The 17,935-nt window shown below is 31.4% G+C and overlaps 1 protein-coding gene and 1 long non-coding RNA gene across 2 annotated transcripts; one reads left to right on the top strand and one right to left on the bottom strand.

Moving 5' to 3' along the window:
- Window positions 1-3,567: 3,567 nt before the first annotated feature.
- On the bottom strand, window positions 3,568-11,383 carry LOC132040735 (triacylglycerol lipase OBL1-like). The gene is made up of 5 exons (XM_059431403.1): window positions 11,033-11,383; window positions 9,608-9,801; window positions 9,155-9,188; window positions 6,768-7,393; window positions 3,568-4,074 (listed from the first exon to the last, which is right to left on the bottom strand). The coding sequence occupies exons 1-5, from the start codon at window positions 11,340-11,342 to the stop codon at window positions 3,802-3,804; spliced, it is 1,437 nt and encodes a 478-aa protein (XP_059287386.1). The 5' UTR covers window positions 11,343-11,383; the 3' UTR covers window positions 3,568-3,801.
- LOC132040736 (uncharacterized) lies at window positions 4,083-6,621 on the top strand. Its single transcript, XR_009410757.1, has 2 exons — window positions 4,083-4,238; window positions 6,244-6,621. It is a non-coding gene; the product is annotated as an uncharacterized LOC132040736 (long non-coding RNA).
- Window positions 11,384-17,935: the final 6,552 nt, after the last annotated feature.

The raw sequence follows: 17,935 nt of genomic DNA, 5'->3' as shown, positions 1-17,935 counted from the left end.
CTGTGAGTTTAAAATGAAAATCGAAAAAGGGATTAAGTAAATCCTACTACAACCATCTTTATAAGACGTTCATTCTTCGTAAACCTTGACTGATCTTATATTAGTTATATAATACGTGTTGAAAATCTTATAGAAAATACTTGATTACGAATTATAGAAAATTCTTGAAAGTTTGAGGCGTGACATAGACACTGTCCTAAAATTCAACAAGCTCTTATAATATAAAATTAGAAGCACAGAAACTAACAAAGATTCATTAGAAAAAAACCCAGCACAATATATAATATGGAAGGAATATTTTATCTTGAGATCATATATTAGATCTTCCTTCGGAAAAGAAGAAGACTAGATTTATATAGATTAAGACCACAAGGCTAAAGCCTCCCTGTTATAAGTCCATAGGGATACTTATTAGTAGTTCATTTTTTCTTCATCAATTTTTTTCTTCTAATTTCATTGGTGTGAGCTTGTTCTCTTCTAACTTACCGTTATAGTTAGAAAATTTGTAATTTTACTATTATAAAAAAATGAAGTACAATTACTTTAATGTGACAAAACATAATTAAGTTATATAATAGTTAATAAAATTTAGTAATCTTACGTGAAATGATTCCGTAACTGTAGCAATTTTTCCAAAACTTATTCTTGTTATCTGATTGAGTAGTCTAATTTATAATATGATGTTTGATTGGGTATGAATTTATGAAAAGGAAAAAGACATACTTTTCAACTTGTAATCCGTGAAAAACAAGTCATAGATATTTATGCGGCTATAAATCATTTTAATTATAAGGGTAGAATGAGTTAGGGAATGTTAAATTGTTTTTAAATAAGAATGAATTATATATATATATATTTTGGGAAGCATTTCGTCTATTGTTATGTCCTTCCTTGTTTGAAACTCCCACTTTACCTTTAAGGCTATACCAATCTAAGGTGATGGTAAATGTACTGATCTTATCAAGTTCATGTTAGAATTAGACTGTAGATCGATCTACCCAAGACCTATCATGTCAAATCATCGAAAAAAATAGACTGAATGTGGAAGCATACCTGAATCCATAGCAATGAGTGTGATTTTTCAATCTCACGGTTCTGGTCTTCCAAATCTAGACGTGAGGCAATATCTCTTTAACTGGTGATGGGATGTCACTAAAGAAAATTCTGGGGACCATATCCCTTTTTATAATTGAATAATTTATGTAATTCTAGTTTAGCCCATCATTAAATCATAATTACATCCGGGTATCTATAAAAAAAATCCCATATTTTATGAGGTGTCTAATTAGGCCCATATAAACTCTAAACCTTATTGGATCGCGTTTAATCTGGGCCAACCCTTTAATGATAGCAGTTAACATAAAATTTTTCATACATTTATATACGTGCTAAGTCCATATATTCTTACAGTTCATGAATAATAAACGATACATTAAACCACTGAATAGAAATATTGAATGCTATCATAAAGTTATGTATTAACTAAGTTTAAATTTTAAAAATAGTGATAAGCTAATTAGAGCCATTGACAATAAATCACCGTCTCTCAGATCCCCCGGTTAATTCTACCAAAAAGGAAAGCATGAACTTAAATTGGAATAGAGAAAATATATGTTTACCATTAGAAACATCTTAGCAATTACGTACTAAGAAGTAAAATTGTCGTCAATCCTCAAAAAATATTTGCGTGCACTTTAAGTAAGAAAAAATAATAGCCGCCGGGAAAAGTAAACCAGAGAAGCACTCCAACTTTTAATACCAAACCAAAACAAAATTAAAGTCCTACTCTATCCCTTTTTAATTCACAGGGCGATCGATAACTTCCAATGTTATGGTCAAAATTTTATTACTTCTGAGATTGGACATTTTTTTTCTTGTGAGATTCAACTATGTGCCTTGGTGTCCAACTCCGCTTTTAGATGTGATAAGTTTGGATGAAATGGTGGTGAAACGCTACTTGATAGGGGTGAACAAAACCAAACCGCAAACCGCACTAAATCAACAAACCGAGTCAAATCGAAATAATAACCCGACTAGTGGTTTGGTATTTAAAAGAAAAACCGATTATAAGTGGTTTGGTTTGGTATTAACTAAAAAAAGTCAACCCGAGACCAAACCAGCCCGACATTATATATATAGTATAATTTTTAAAATTATTTTATACATAAAAATATTTATTATATAAAGTATAATTTATATATTTTTCTTTGGCTTTGTCATAGTTTTAATTTTTTAACATCATATTTGGGCTTAGAGTTAAGCCCACTGCCATCAGTGGCGGATCTAAGATTTTCATTCAGGGGGTTCGAAAAAACAACAAAAGCTAAATATGAAAATTAATATTGTTGTTGGAAATCGAACCTAGGACACTAGACACAATTTTGAACATCCTGGACCACTTGAGCTAACCTTTTGCATTTGTTTAAGGTGTTCAGAAGTTAATATATGTACATAAACACAGAAAATTTACCCTATATATACACTATAATTTTTTGCCGATGCCTTTAAATCAGCCCCTGACTGCCATATTCTCTTTTGTCTCTTATCCTAGTGGAAGGAGTAGGATTTAAGTGTTGAATTTCTCTAGATACCTTTACTTGTTAGAGGTTATTTTTAGCAACTACTCTTGAATTTAAGTGGTGAAAATGGTGGCAAGTAGAAGCATACCAACTTGATTCCATGACTTCCTTTATGTCTAATGATATGAATAGCATAAGTGGTAATCTGACGTGAAAATGCACAAGCTTCACTTGCAGATGGTTGAAAATTACGTGCTTTTCCAGTATATTCCTTCTATTAGAATTCTGGGAACTCAGATTGTTCTACTGTTGCTTATTGTAAGATGAGTTACATCGAGCCACAAAAATTCAGGAAACCCGAATAACCCGAGAAATCCGAGAAAATCCGAAGTTGAAAAATTCGAGTATTATTGGTTTGATTTGATTTATAAATATAAAAACCCGATATCTTTGGTTTGGTTTGGTAAAGGGAAAAACCAAACCTACCCGGCCTATGTACACCCCTACTACTTGGATTGGACTATGTAGAAATTATTATACTTTAACTTTAAATCTTGCAATTTACTACTATATGCTATCGTAATATGTTTAACCATGACAGGTAGAAACTAATTATTTTGTACTATTATGCACAATTTTGTAATGATCAAAGCCGGGGCATAGCAATTCAAAGGCGAATCTAGGATTTCTGGAGCATGGGTTCACCACTCAATTTTCAACCAAGTGCACCATTTAGTCTTTTGTAGTATGTGTTCCCGTAGGTAGTATTATACTATTTTTAGAAAATATATACATAAAATATCTAGTTTTTCGGCGAGACCATGCGTTCACGTGCTATAAAAAAGGCCCTAAATTCGCCACTGCATAGCACTATTAAGGAGTTAGAGTAGTGTTATTCAAATGTTCTTTTTTTTTTATGTTTTATAGTGGGGGTAAAGCTAAATGGCTAATATACCATGTCGTGCTCAATCAAATAATGAACAATGACTATTATTTGGAAGTGGATGCAGTCATCCTTTGAAGAAAGCGTAAATTGAGCGATGAGAACTTAAAACTGTATCCTGTTAAGGTCCATAAATCTGTAAAGAGTTGTTAAAAATACCATGTTCTTTCTAAACTTAAATTCATGTCATAATCAATATGATTTTCCTTTTTTTTTTTGGCTAATACAATCAATATTAATTTGGTAAAGCTAAATGGCTACCCCAAATAACACACTTTATACCTGGCTTGAGGGTATTTTCACCCTAACTGAGTAAAATAGAGCAAATTCATTTGTAAGTTAATCGTGTTTAAGTCCTTCTTGTGATTGAGGAAGATGAAGGGTGGATCCTAAACGAGTAAGATTAACATAATCTACTGGACCATGAGCTGATAATCCCGGGATTACTAATCCAACCATCCTAAACATTATCTCAGACCAGCTTTGTTTGTAATCACTTCCTTTAATCCAAGGGAGAATGAAACTCCTAATTAGCTCAAAAGCTGCATTCAACACCTTTGGTAAAACCCATAGCAGTGAGAAGTAATTCTTGTTTGGTTCTTCCTCCAAAACCTGCAATTAGTAACAACTTAAGACTTTGTTGAATTGGAACTAACCCCATAAACAACTGAAATTTAATTAAGATTGATGAACTTGTTTAATTTCCTAATCAATGATATTGATAAATGTGTCTCCAATCTAATGCAGTGACCAAAAGTGGCATATTAGTCTTTCGAGTCCGGCGCCAAAATGGGTTGTTTTTGGAGCTAATAGCCCAAAATAGGATGCATTTTTTTTTTTACCAAAATGGGTATTTCGTTGGATAACCAACGTATAAAATACCCACAATAATTATTTGTTAACAGCAGATTTGGGTCGATTGTTGCATTTCACTACACTTGTAGAGAAATGTAACAAATAATTTTTTTTTTTTTTTTTGTATTTCGTTTATAAAATAACGAAATAGGAAAATATTTTTTTTTTATTTCGTTTATATAAAAACGAAATAGGAAAATATAATTTTTTTTTTTTTTTTTTTTTTGTATTTCGTTGGTATATGAACGAAATAGGATAAATCTTTTTTTTTTTGTATTTCGTTGATATATGAACGAAATAGGATAATTTTTTTTTTTTGTATTTTGTTTATAAAAAAATGAAATAGGAAAATATTTTTTTTTATTTCGTTTATATAAAAACGAAATAAGAAAATATATATTTATTTTTTTTTTGTATTTCGTTGGTATATGAACGAAATAGGATAAATTTTTTTTTTTTTGACTGTAAGGTTATTTTAGTCAACTTTATATGTCGAGAAAATTAGTTAGCTTTATTTTCAAAAATTGAAACCGCAGAAGTGAAATTAACATTCACAGCTACATTACCCCAGGATTTGTACGTTGAAATCTATTGCGTATCATCATCTTATAAGTAAATAAAACTGAAAATTTCACGCTAATTTGGGGGAAAATTGAAATTGAATGGGATAAAAGGCGTTTTTTTAAAAATCAGCTCAGCCAACAGTTTGTCCGCATAGATCTCGAAAAAATACGCAAGTTCAAAAAAAAAAAAAAGCGTAAAACAGACGTCCTAGCGCAAAGTTGTGACCATCAAAAGTTTGACCACTTTACAACTAGTTTTTCTCCCTATATTTTTTAGAATTATATTTATATTCAAAATAAAGTTATGTCTTGGAAACGGATTCCTTTTCTTTTTACATGGACAAGTCAGAAGCTAAAAAATTGGCTTGTCAATAGCTTTCAATTTTTTTTTTAAAGAAACTTTGGAAACGGATTTTTTTTCTTTTTACATGAACAAGTCAGAAGCTAAAAAAGAAGCTAGTCAATAGCTTTCATTTTTTTTTTGTTTTGGAAACGGATTTCTTACATGGACAAGTCAGAAGCTAAAAAAGAAGCTAGTCAATAGCTTTCATTTTTTTTTTTGTTTTGGAAACGGATTTCTTACATGGACAAGTCAGAAGCTAAAAAAAAAAAAAAAAATCCTATTTCGTTTTTATATAAATGAAATACAAAAATTATCCTATTTCATTGGTATATGAACGAAATACAAAATATATACTCCTATTTCGTTTTTATATAAACGAAATTAAAAAAAATTATTTTCCTACTTCGTTTTTTTATAAACGAAATAAAAAAAAATTATCCTATTTCGTTCATATACCAACGAAATACAAAAAAAAATAATTATATTTTCCTATTTCGTTTTTATATAAACGAAATAAAAAAAATATTTTCCTATTTCGTTTTTTTATAAATGAAATACAAAAAAAAAAAATTATCCTATTTCGTTCATATACCAACGAAATACAAAAAAAAAATTATATTTTCCTATTTCGTTTTTATATAAACGAAATAAAAAAAATTCCTATTTCTTTTTTTTATAAACAAAATACAAAAAAAAAATTATCCTATTTCGTTCATATACCAACGAAATACAAAAAAAAAATTATATTTTCCTATTTCATTTTTATATAAACGAAATAAAAAAAAAATTCCTATTTCGTTATTTTATAAACGAAATACAAAAAAAAAAAAAAATTTATTTGTTACATTTCGCTACAAGTGTAGCGAAATGCAACAATCCGGACTGGAACAGTAATTATTGTGGGTATTTTGTTGGTTATCCAACGAAATACCCATTTTGGTATAAAAAAAAAATGCATCCTATTTTGGGCTATTAGCTCCAAAAACAACCCATTTTGGCGCCGGACTCTTAGTCTTTCAGCTCGAACTTTATATATAAAATCAGAAAGTTTTAAAGATATTTTCATTTGACCCAATAGAAAGGTTGACATTATTTATTATTTGAGAAGTCAAATCGGAGCAACCCCCATCTAATTTTAGCTATTAAAACGATTTTAAATACTTTTATGTAGCTTTTGAATATTTAACTTCTTTTATAAGAAATGAAAATTTTGATGTTTGAATTAATGCTAAAACTAAATATGTTGACCCGTGTACTCTGATCCCCGCTACTATTGTTGTTTTGACGGTGGAAGTACATTTAATATTTTATATTAAGCATGCATCTAATGTCACGAATGCATAGGGAGTGTAATGGTGCTCCGCCCTCAAATTATTTTAAAATCTTAGATTCGTTACCGATTGAAATCAATAATATAAAAATAGCGAATATAATGATACATCACACATATTTTCTTAAAATTCTAGATCCGTTACTGACCGAGATCGATCATATAAGCACGACAAGCCCTTTAATAAATCTAGTAGACAAATAAGAAAGTTTACCTTGCCATTGTAGAGGCTATTGTAGTATAGACATGATCCAAAGTGCTTGAAGAAGAGAGTTTTGTCATCATAGGGCAATCTTGGAACCATATCATTGCAATAAACATACCTATAATACTTCACATCAAACTTCTTCAATTTCTCCATCATGAAATTCCCAAATTGTTCATCTCCAACTCTAGGTTGTCCAAATGTATAAACCCCTTCCAATTTATCCAATAGCCATTCTTCTTCATGCAAAATTAACACAGATGCAAATAAAATTGCTAATGCACCACCTAAGCTATGTCCAGTCACTATGAACTTTGCTTTCTCATTTTTGCTCAATGTTTTCTTCAAATCATCTCTGATTTTGTAATATGCAAATAACTTATTATTTTGTTCTTGGTTTTCTTGATTAATAATATCTTTGGGCCAGCCAATGGGCTTTTGCAACCCTAGGGCTTTCATGAACCCTGCATGGATTTTACCCATGCCTTGGAGATCATACCATGAAAGGTCTATATCTGTAATCCATGCATTTGCATAAAATGGGCCTGTCCCTCTAAATGCTACCACAATTAAGTTTGGATCTTCAGTTTTGTCTTGAAACATTGTGGCTTGGGTCGAGTATTGTTCCTCGTAAACTGCAAAATAAAAGGGATTCAACAAGTTATATGTATACATTTTTTTTTTATCTATACGCAGTACGTACAATTTCTTGACAAATGGAATTCAATCATAGCACTGCGGTTGCATACAATGACAATATAAATGAGTGTTTACACTATAAGACCACTTAGGAGATAATTATCAGTTACCATCCAGCTATATTAGTAACCTGGGGAAAAAAAGGCAGGTTACATGCTATTATAGGCTAAAATTGTTTACAAATTCTTGATTATGTGTGTGTGTCTATATATATATATATATATATATATATATATATATACATATGTATATATATACATATATATATGTATATACATATGTATATATATACAATATGTATTAAAAGTTAAATTTTGTACTATTTCTCTATCTATTAATTGTAGCAATTAGATTATAAAATTGGGCTAAATAAGCATAAAAATAAACTCATATTCACCTTCAACTTTACTTTAGAAGAAAAAATTTAACCCTCTATTGAATTGGTGATAAATGAGTGTATGATCCAAAGAAGCTGGATAAATGAATACGTAAAATTCCAATTCTCTATTGATAAGAATCAACGTTGACGTCTTGGCTCAAGTTTAAATTCTATCAAAGTATGAGTTTATGTATAACTATTAATATTATTTCGATGCTGTAAATGTGTAAAAACGGATGTTTCACTAGTTATTACTCCCTACTTCCTAAATTATATGACACAATTTCCTTTTTAGTCTGTCCCAAAAAGAATGTCACGTTTCTATTATTAAATATAACTTAACTTTAAAATTCTCTTTATCCTTAATGAAATGATTGGGTGGCTTGTTTTAGATCACAAATTTCAAAAGTCTTTCTTTATTTGTGTCAAGCAAGTTGTGCCACATAAACTGGGAGGGAAGGAATACTTATTAGTAATGTAGATAGCTCAACAAGCTAAGTAAATACCCATCAAAAAGGTGAAATCCCAAGGCGTACTTTTCGGATCACTCAACAAAGATAGCAACATTATAAGCAACGATCTCAATCAATTAATTACAATAATTTATGTTATTGCACATGAACATCCCCAACTACATGGCTTAATTAATTAAGTCTTTTGTAAGATCTGGATGTGAATTATTAATACTCTGATGTCTTAATGGTAACGCTAAAGTCAAAGATTAGTCATGTTTTTATAAGCATAGTTAAAGAACTTCTAAAATTAAGAGATAAGTATCACTTCGTGGATATCACTTAGGTGGAATCTTACTATTAATTCTAAAATAAAATTAGCATGAACTGGTCACCGACCTTCTTCTTTTTTTTTTTTTCTTTTTTTAACACCAACCCGAATTTCACGTTACGTTTTCCAAGTGAGCAAATATTTTGTTTATACTGTAGTTATATTTATTATCTTTTGTTTAGATCTACCCAAGCTTTGTAGGCTTCTAATTAATTTGAGAAAAAATAGCTCTATATTAGTTACTTACCATTTCTACCAGTTGATTACACTTCTAATACTTATTTTAGTGATTTATTTGTAATAATCTTAAAAATGATCTGATTGAATAATATTTTTTTACGCTGTTAATGTTAATTATAGAGCTTAAAACTCTCTCAAAAATAAAATAACTAGTGTAGTGTCAAATATAATCTAGGAAAGAGAATTAACATAAACTTTATTCGATCAAGATTAGTCTCTGAAATTTACCCTAATTAATTAACACACCTGACACCTGGATATTGTTTGGTTATTGGAGAGACAGAAATCAACTTACCATTCCAGAAATTGTGCAACCCCAAGGAGTGCATCTGCAAAAAAAAAAAAAAAAGAAGAAGAAGAGGCACAATTATTACATATTTAATTTATCAGTAAAAATTACTCATCCCGTCACAATTTCTGGGACACTTTTAGCTTTTCAAGAGTCAATTATAAAATTTTGGACTGCAATTTATTCGTATGCCATTTTAAATATTTTAAATTATTAATTATTGTGACTTATAGTACTTTTTACGTATAATTTCTAAATATGTAAATTATTTTTCAAAAAAGTTAAAGATTGTATGTCCGAATCCAGGGTCAAAATAAAAAGTTCAACTCTCGAAATCAGAATTATGTCACGTAAATTGTGACGGAGGGGGTATCAACTTTTCTTTGCGATGAAGGGAAGATTGCACTATAATTTCTTTTTCACCAACTTTATAATTAGGAGTATAAAGTAACAATTTACCTGCCAATTATGCTCGATCACTGTCTTATTGAAGGCTTCATTTTCATAAGATAATTTAGCAGCCATAATTGATAAATGTGGACTATACCTACTGTCCCCAATCTTTATTGTCTTATCTAATTCCACTCTCACATCAAGATTTCCGATCATCGACCTAAATTTTTTCGATGACTTTTCTGGCTTCACTGCTTTTCCTACAATAAGACAAAAGACTTTACTTATATACATCGACAATAATAAAATTGTAAAATTTCAGGTTAAAGAATTGCATAATTCATGTAAAGAAAAATAAGTACTATAAATTGGATGGAAAAAAAACCATGAAAATGTACTTAATTCAGTAATGCACGCTATGACATTTTTATTACTCAGCTTAATTCGTTTGTTATATTTATTTTGTTTCATAATATTTCAACGTTTTGAATTCACCGTCGTAGTTTAATACGAGTACTATACTCTAACAAAAGGAATATTGAGTCTAACAATTCCATTGTCGTCGTCTACAGAAATGATCCCAAAAAAATTTGAGTCTAACTTTCAGATATTCATAGCAAGCCAAATAAGACCTACATTAATACCAATTATAATTAATGCATGTCTTATGTGTGCATGAACCATGCATTTGACTTCATTTTACCTGCATTTTCAAAGCAATCCAAATTGCCACAGAAAATAAAATAAAATAAAAAAGATGGAGAAAATTTAGAAACTCTTCCATCTTCTGATGAAAGGAAATATGAATCCAGTAAAGTTTCATTGATAGACACAGAGTTTATTTAAGAAACAGACAAAAAAAAACATGTTCTTCCTATGTTAAGAATTCATCCAATAATTCCTTTTGGGCAATTTCCTAATGTTCCTTACACTAGCTAGCAATCTTGAGGTTAAAGAATAGTTGATGAGAAGACTTCGCAAAAATTCGTAAGTTGGATGACTATTCGAGAAATTCAAAAGTTTAGTAGGTGACATGCCTCATCATCTTTCCAACACCGAAAAGTTGATTTTTCAGCTGAAATGGTTTTTTTCGTAGCGGAGTTGGATTAAGTTGGATGATTTTATATTGACCAAAAAAAGAAGTGATATTACTTTATAATTAGCTTAATTAAGCTGGATGACCATTCGAGAAATTAACTTCTACTCCCTCCGTCCCAATTTGTGTGACATTTTTCGCTTTTCGAGAGTCAATTTGACTAAATTGGATTAAATTAACTCAATATTTTAATATTAAAATTTATATATTTGAAAATTACATGAAAAGTACTTTAAGTTACAACTTTATTCATATTAATTTGGTGAAAAAATACATCTTAAAATATTGGTCAAGGTTCATACAGTTTGAATCCCGGGAAGCAAAAAATGCCACATAAATTGGGACAGAGGGAGTAATAATCTACAAAAAGAAAGAAAGAGAGGAGAAATCCAAACCTTGTAATATGTTCAACAAAAGCTGAAGAAAACCACCATTGAAAGAAGGATAATTCTGCAACATCTCAACCATATAACCTAAACTATCCATAGGTTTCCTAAACCAAAACAAGAATCTCTGCAAAACCACAGAGATAAATATAAGCCATCGTCGTCGAAAACCTCTTATCCTCTCTACACCGTCCGATACATCAAAGAAATTTCTTTTATCTAATTCACTAGAATATAAAATACGAATAAAATCAAAGTAACTAGCTTCTTGTGGTTTTAACTCAAAGTAACCTTTGCAGATATCTTCCTTGTTAGACATTATAACTTAGAAGAAATGTATATGAATAGTTTTTAGATGATGATGTTCACAAAATATGCCTATATTTATAGAGTTATATGAAGGTTTTAGTGAGCTGACATTTTCAATTAAGAAACACGGTATGGATATATTAGTAAACTAATTGATGATTATATAAATAATCTGCCATATGTCTTTAAGATATAAAATTGTCACTTGTCAAAGTTTGACTTCACGTAAATAAATTCCAAGTACACCGTGTCTTACTTTGTCTTCGGTCTTAAGATTCATAGACAAACTGAATGTTAGGCCAAACTTTTAAAATTTTGTTTACTCTATTCGGTTCATATTACTCCTATGTGATATTTTTATATAGCTTGCATACATTCCTTAAGAAATTCATTCACGTAAAAGGTGTTTTCGCTAAATTATCTTTAATTAAATAATACCTATTTAATATAATTTCTTGATTATATAAAAATTCACTTATCTAAATAAAGGTAAATTTGGATGAGAAAAATTAATATCTTCTTAATTATGTAAAAACATATATTTTTTTTTTTTGGTAACTAAATGATTATATTAATCACCATTGAGAAATTACATAACCATATATACTCACTTCTGCTGTCTCAAATGTTGAGCCTCTCTATCAGGCTAATTACAATTTAAGCTCAGTTACCCAAGTTCTACTAAGGGAGATCTCCTTTGTCCAGGAGTATTTGCAGCACTCAAACCATAGGACCCTATGCTACTCTATTTTCTCCTTAGTCAAAATTTCAGCCTCTGCATCACATTGCCAGTTGCTGTTGTTGCTCTAATGTGGCAGGTACAAGCAATAATCGGGCTATAGCTTCTACACTTCTACTCTTCTTCTCAAATATACGCAAGTTTCTCTCAATTCATATCTCATGAACTACCTCTGCATACACCATCTTGAACACTGCGCCTTCTTGTGATTTTCCCTTCGCATTGTAGAGTTCGAAAGTGTTGGTCCCAAGTTGCTTTGTGTGATTGCCTCTGCATCCATAGGAGTAGTCTATCCCACACTCTTTTAGTGAAGCTACATTCAGCAAACCGGTGGTTTCTGGTCTCAGGCAGCAACTTGCATAGTATACATGTTGTATCCACGGCTATACCCCATTTACCCCATTTAGTTCGAAACATATTTATTTCGAACTGAATATATAAGCTAAAAAATACTATATGATGTCAACCGGAGGGAATATTTGGAAAGGAGTTTTTCAAAAAAGTACTTTTAGAGCGTTGTGTTTTCTGTTTGACTAATCAATTTGAAAATACTTTTGCCAATATTAAAACATCAATTTATGCTCGACGATTGAGGTTTCAAAAGTGCTAATGGGAATAACTACTTTATTCCGTTTCATAAAAATAATTGCTACTACTCTAAAACATTACCACTTTTTCCTTAAAGCTTGGTCTAACACTTAGCCTCTCTAAAATAAACACTTTTTAAAGCAAGTAAGCACTTTTGGCCTCAGCTTGAGCTTGGTCAATCCTACATGTCTGATATACTTAATTACGCGGTTTCTCTTTGAATAGTCCTTAAGTCAGCCAATTACAGTACTATTTATTGTTTAATATAGTAGCTACTTTTCCTTCATTTTGTTCAATTCAACTCAAGAAAATGCAAATAACACGGATGTACAACTGGAAGAAAAGTAGCTATAAAATGCTAATCTCAATTATTGTGTTTAAAGATTTTCTATTGCTTTAACTTGTATTTGTATATCTGCATTGACAGCATAAAATACTTATTTTCTTCACTATAGTAATTTAGCCTATTGTAGAAAATCGTAGTTCAGCCTTAGCTTATATCCTTCAAATTACTAATTTTACTTATTATGAATCATTATCTTTAAAGTCATTGTCTGATAGTATATATAAAAATCGTTTATGTGCTCTCGAGCATATTTTCTGTTACATATAGGCACGGGCGCAATCTGGTTGTTTTTGTGTTGGTTTCTATTGGAAGTGGATATATGAAAATGGTCACATTAATCAAGCTAAAATGGTTTGGTTAATAATGTATAGATTGACCACTTTATTAAAGCTAATTTTAAGTGATTTGGTCATAATGTAGAATTTCAGAGAAACTCAATACTGTGTAGTTGTTGATGTACAGTAATCAATGATTAACTAATAACTAATCACCGTTAGTTAGTCTGTTAACTATAGTTAGTTATGGTTAGGTTAGTTATGTAATCATGATTAGTAGATACTAACTAACTAACTCCTTGTATATATATTGGGAATTGTACTCATTGATAGCTAACACAATAATATGAAATGAAGTATTGATAGTTAACACAATAATATGAAATGATCATCTCTTTCTCTCTCTGACTGATATCATCTTCTTCTCCTTCATTCTTCTTCATTCGTATACATTTGTTTAGGGTTCTTAATCATGAATCCTTGTTAATCTTCATGGTATCAGAGCGCTACTGAATCAAATCAGTGTTAATCGATCTTCAATTACAATTCAATTCATCGTAAAGTTCATATCAAGATCTGTTTGGTTTTCGAGTCTAAAATTCGAAGATTGCAGTTCAATTTTTAAGTTCTTAGAGTTTCTGGTGTGCAATTCTTGTCGAATCTTGTTGGATTGAAAATCTTGAAGTAATGGCGATAAACAATGGTGTGGAGAATATGAGCAACACAAAACAACAATCCAACTGGAACACCTGCATCTACCAATTCTCAAGCCATGGATCATAATCATCCCTTGTTCTTGTCATCAACTGATGTAAGTGGTATAACTATCATATTTTTTCAATCGAAAGGGAGTGAAAATTATGTCCCATGGAGTTAGTCTATGAGAATTGCCTTGTTAGGAAGAAACAAGATAGGATTTGTTGATGGAACCTGTAAGAAAGATAGTTTTCTTGAAGAACATTGGAATTTGTGGGAAAGAGTAAATGCAATTGTGTTATCTTGGTTGATGAATGTAGTGTCTAGTAGTTTAATGTCTAGAATTTTATATGCCACTGATGCATATGATCTTTGGGTAGATTTGAAAGAAAGACACAATAAGATTGATGGTTCAAGAACTTACAATTTACATCAAGATATTGCTTCAATTACTCAAGGTGTAAGTTTTGTGTCTAAGTACTTCTCAAAATTGAAAGGCTTATGGGCAGAGTTTGAATCGGTGGTGCTTTCTCCTGCCTGGAATTGTGAGAAGTCAAAGGATTTTGTAGTAGATCTACAAAGACTAAAAGTATATCAGTTTTTTATGGGCTTGAATGATATATATTCTCTAGTAAGGAGTCATATTCTAATGATGTCTCCATTACCTGGCATAAATCAAGTTTACTCAATGATAATGAATGATGAGTACCAAAAGGTTGTGTCTCAAACTGTTAATGCATCAGGTCTGTTAGGAGTAGCACCTGGTGTACATGAGTCAGTAGCCATGTACTCAAGAACTGGAGGTCAAAAAGGAAATATGAGTGTGAAACGAAGTTATAACAACAAATATAATCCAAATGCTTATTGTGATAATTGCAAGATAAAAGGACACTCCAAAGAGGATTGCTATAGGTTGGTTGGTTATCCACCTGACCATCCTAAGAATTCTGAGAATAGAAACTATGAGTACAGAAACAATAATGAGAGACAAAATTATGAGAATAGGTTCAAACACAGGAGAACTGGACCTAGTGCACATAATGTGGTTGCAAAAGAAGGCTGGGGTGCACCAGGTTCATCTCAAACTGCTTATATGCCACCAGGACAATATCAAGCTGTTCAGTATCAGCCTCAAAACTGCCAACAACAAGGTGCTTCAAGCAGTGCATGCAATATGGGGCAACCTACCAACAGTGCAATGACAATACAAGTCTGAACAACATAGGCATACCACCAAAGTTGACACCTGAGCAGTATGAACAAATTTGCAAGATGTTTGAGCAAAATCAAAGCAATGGTGGTGGTGCAGCTTTAGCAAATTCAGTCAACTTAGCAGGTATTGATGAGTGCCCTGTTGGTTACAAATGAGACACCAGCATGGATCGTTGACACAGGGGCTACTAACCACATGGCATCTGATGTGGACTTATTAAATAAAACTACTATCATTAAAAATGAACATCCAAAGAAGGTTTTCCTACCAAATGGTTATATTTCACATGTTACACACACTGACACCAGCAATATTTCAAATGGAAGTACATTACAAAGTGTTTTATCTGTGCCACAATTTAAGTACAATTTACTGTCTGTTTCAAAAGCAACAAGATAGTTAAAATGTTCAGTCTCTTTTTTCCTTGATTTTTGTGTATTTCAGGATCTTTACAATGGCAAGGTGAAGGATATTGGTGAGAAAGGGGTGAATTATACTTTCTTGTCAAACAAGGATTACCAGGACAAAGAAACAAAAGCTGGAACCTAGCAGCTAATATTACTACAAATTAAATACTAGTTCATTATCTAGATTCAATAATGAAAATGTCTGCTTATGGCATATGAGACTAGGACATGTTCTTTTAATACTTTACATAAAATGTTTCCAGAACACAAGAGTGTTGTAATAGAAGTTCTTAATAAATGCAGTATATGTCCTAGTGCTAGACAAACTAGTCTTCCTTTTCCTAGTAGTACATCAGTAATTATTGTTCCTTTTGAGCTAATACCCATGGATCTGTGGGGTCCTTATAAAATTGCTACATATGATGGTTATAAATCTTTTTTTACTATTGTTGATGATTTCTCCAGGATGACATGGATATTTTTGTTAAAACTGAAATCTCTTGTTATTATGGTACTCAAGTATTTCCTTACTCTTGTCAAAACTCAATATGATACTTTTGTTAAAACTATAAGAACTGACAATGGTACTGAGTTCATAAATTCTATGTGCAATGAATTGTTTCAAAGCCTAGGCATCATACATCAAACATCATGCTCATATACACCACAGCAAAATGGTATAGCAGAAAGAAAACACGGGTACATACTAGAGATTACTAGAGCCGTTAGATTTCAAGGCAACATATAATTAAAAATTTTGGGGCCATTGTGTAAAAGCTGCTACCTATCTCATAAATAGAATGCCATCAACTGTCATTGGCGACATCTCACCTTATGAAAAATTGCATAGTGAAAGACCTTTACTTATCCATTTAAGAGTCCTAAGTTGTCTTTGTCATGCTAAGATAGTTCAAGAAACTGATAAACTGATTCCTAAAACTAAACAGGCAGTACATATGGGATACTCAAAAAACCAAAAGGGATACATATTAGATGATCTTACTAATAAAGTGTTTTTTGTGAATAGGGATGTCAGTTTCCGGGAAGATATATTTCCCTTTAAGACAACCAACAACTAGGCATCATCTAGCTTGTTTATTCCTCCAACTATGGGGATACCTAAGGAAACATTAACAGTATAGCAAAATACAATATATAATGCACCTCAACTATCTAATGAACCACAGATCACAGAAGGTGTGCATGTACAGCAGTACCAAGATGATCAACCTCAAGCAAATGAAGAATTACAGCAGCCTGCACATCCATAAAATGATGCAGTTATTCAACAACAACAACCTATTACAAATGACACAAGAAAGTCCTCAAGAGGCAAACATCCACCTAGTTGGATGAAGGACTTTGTATCCTTGAATGTTCATGATAGTGTACCCTATGCTTTAGCAAATGAATATATTACCAAGAGACATTCGCTTTCTAGTGGTAAAGATGGTTACACTCGCACCAAAGGAAATCTTGGCAATACGAATCACAACTATGGATAACTACCAAGCAACTCGGCACATCCATCAAATGGATGTGTACAATGCTTTTCTTCAAGGTGACATTTATGATGAGATTTATATGGACCTTCCACAAGAATTTCAAATTCAATAGGAGACAAAGCAAGTATGCAGACTTTTAAAATCCTTGTATGGTCTAAAACAGGCTCTAAGACAGTGGAATGCCAAGTTGTGTGAAGCTATTGTCAACAACAAGTTTCATCAGAGTCAGTATGATCATTCAACGTTCACTAAAAAGACAGAATAAGGGAATATTATAGTGTTGGTTTATGTTGATGATATGCTAGTGATAGGAGATAATCTTGAGCAAATCGTAGAAACTAAATCTACTCTTCACAAGGCTTTCAAAATGAAGGATTTAGGGGAGTTGAAGTACTTCCTTGGGATTGAATTTGTAAGAGCAAAGGAAGGTATTGTCATGCACCAAAGGAAATATGCACTAGAGTTAATCTCTATCAAAGCAATTGAAATCCCTATGACCACACTTTTTAAGTGCGGCTAAACCAAAATTAAAGAATCACACATGGATACTACTACCAATAAGTTCAAAAGTCGACAACTAAGGAATATAATGAACATTGCAAACATTCCACAAAACAACGCAAAGAATACACAGATCAAAATGATGAAGAGTTGACTAACATAGGAGCATATCAAAGAGTTATAGGAAAACTACTATATTTGACTGTCATTAGGACTGACATTGCTTATATTATATAGACACTAAGTCAGTTTCTACAACATCCAAAACAATCTCATATGAATGCTGCACTGAGAATCATCAAATATGTGAAAGGAAAACAAAGAAAAGGCAAA

The sequence above is a fragment of the Lycium ferocissimum genome, chromosome 12 (assembly GCF_029784015.1).
Source record: "Lycium ferocissimum isolate CSIRO_LF1 chromosome 12, AGI_CSIRO_Lferr_CH_V1, whole genome shotgun sequence".
Taxonomy (NCBI): Eukaryota; Viridiplantae; Streptophyta; class Magnoliopsida; order Solanales; family Solanaceae; genus Lycium; species Lycium ferocissimum.
This window is presented reverse-complemented; position numbering and strand designations above follow the sequence as displayed.

Bases quoted from the DNA above. Each gene is read 5' to 3' on its own strand.
- LOC132040735 (XM_059431403.1), bottom strand. From the start codon at position 11,342: ATGTCTAACAAGGAAGATATCTGCAAAGGTTACTTTGAGTTAAAACCA. The intron at 9,802-11,032 runs GTTTGGATTTCT...GTCTTATTGTAG, and splicing joins TTTGTTGAACATATTACAAG to GAAAAGCAGTGAAGCCAGAA. The intron at 9,189-9,607 runs GTAAATTGTTAC...TTTTTTTTGCAG, and splicing joins TGATCGAGCATAATTGGCAG to ATGCACTCCTTGGGGTTGCA.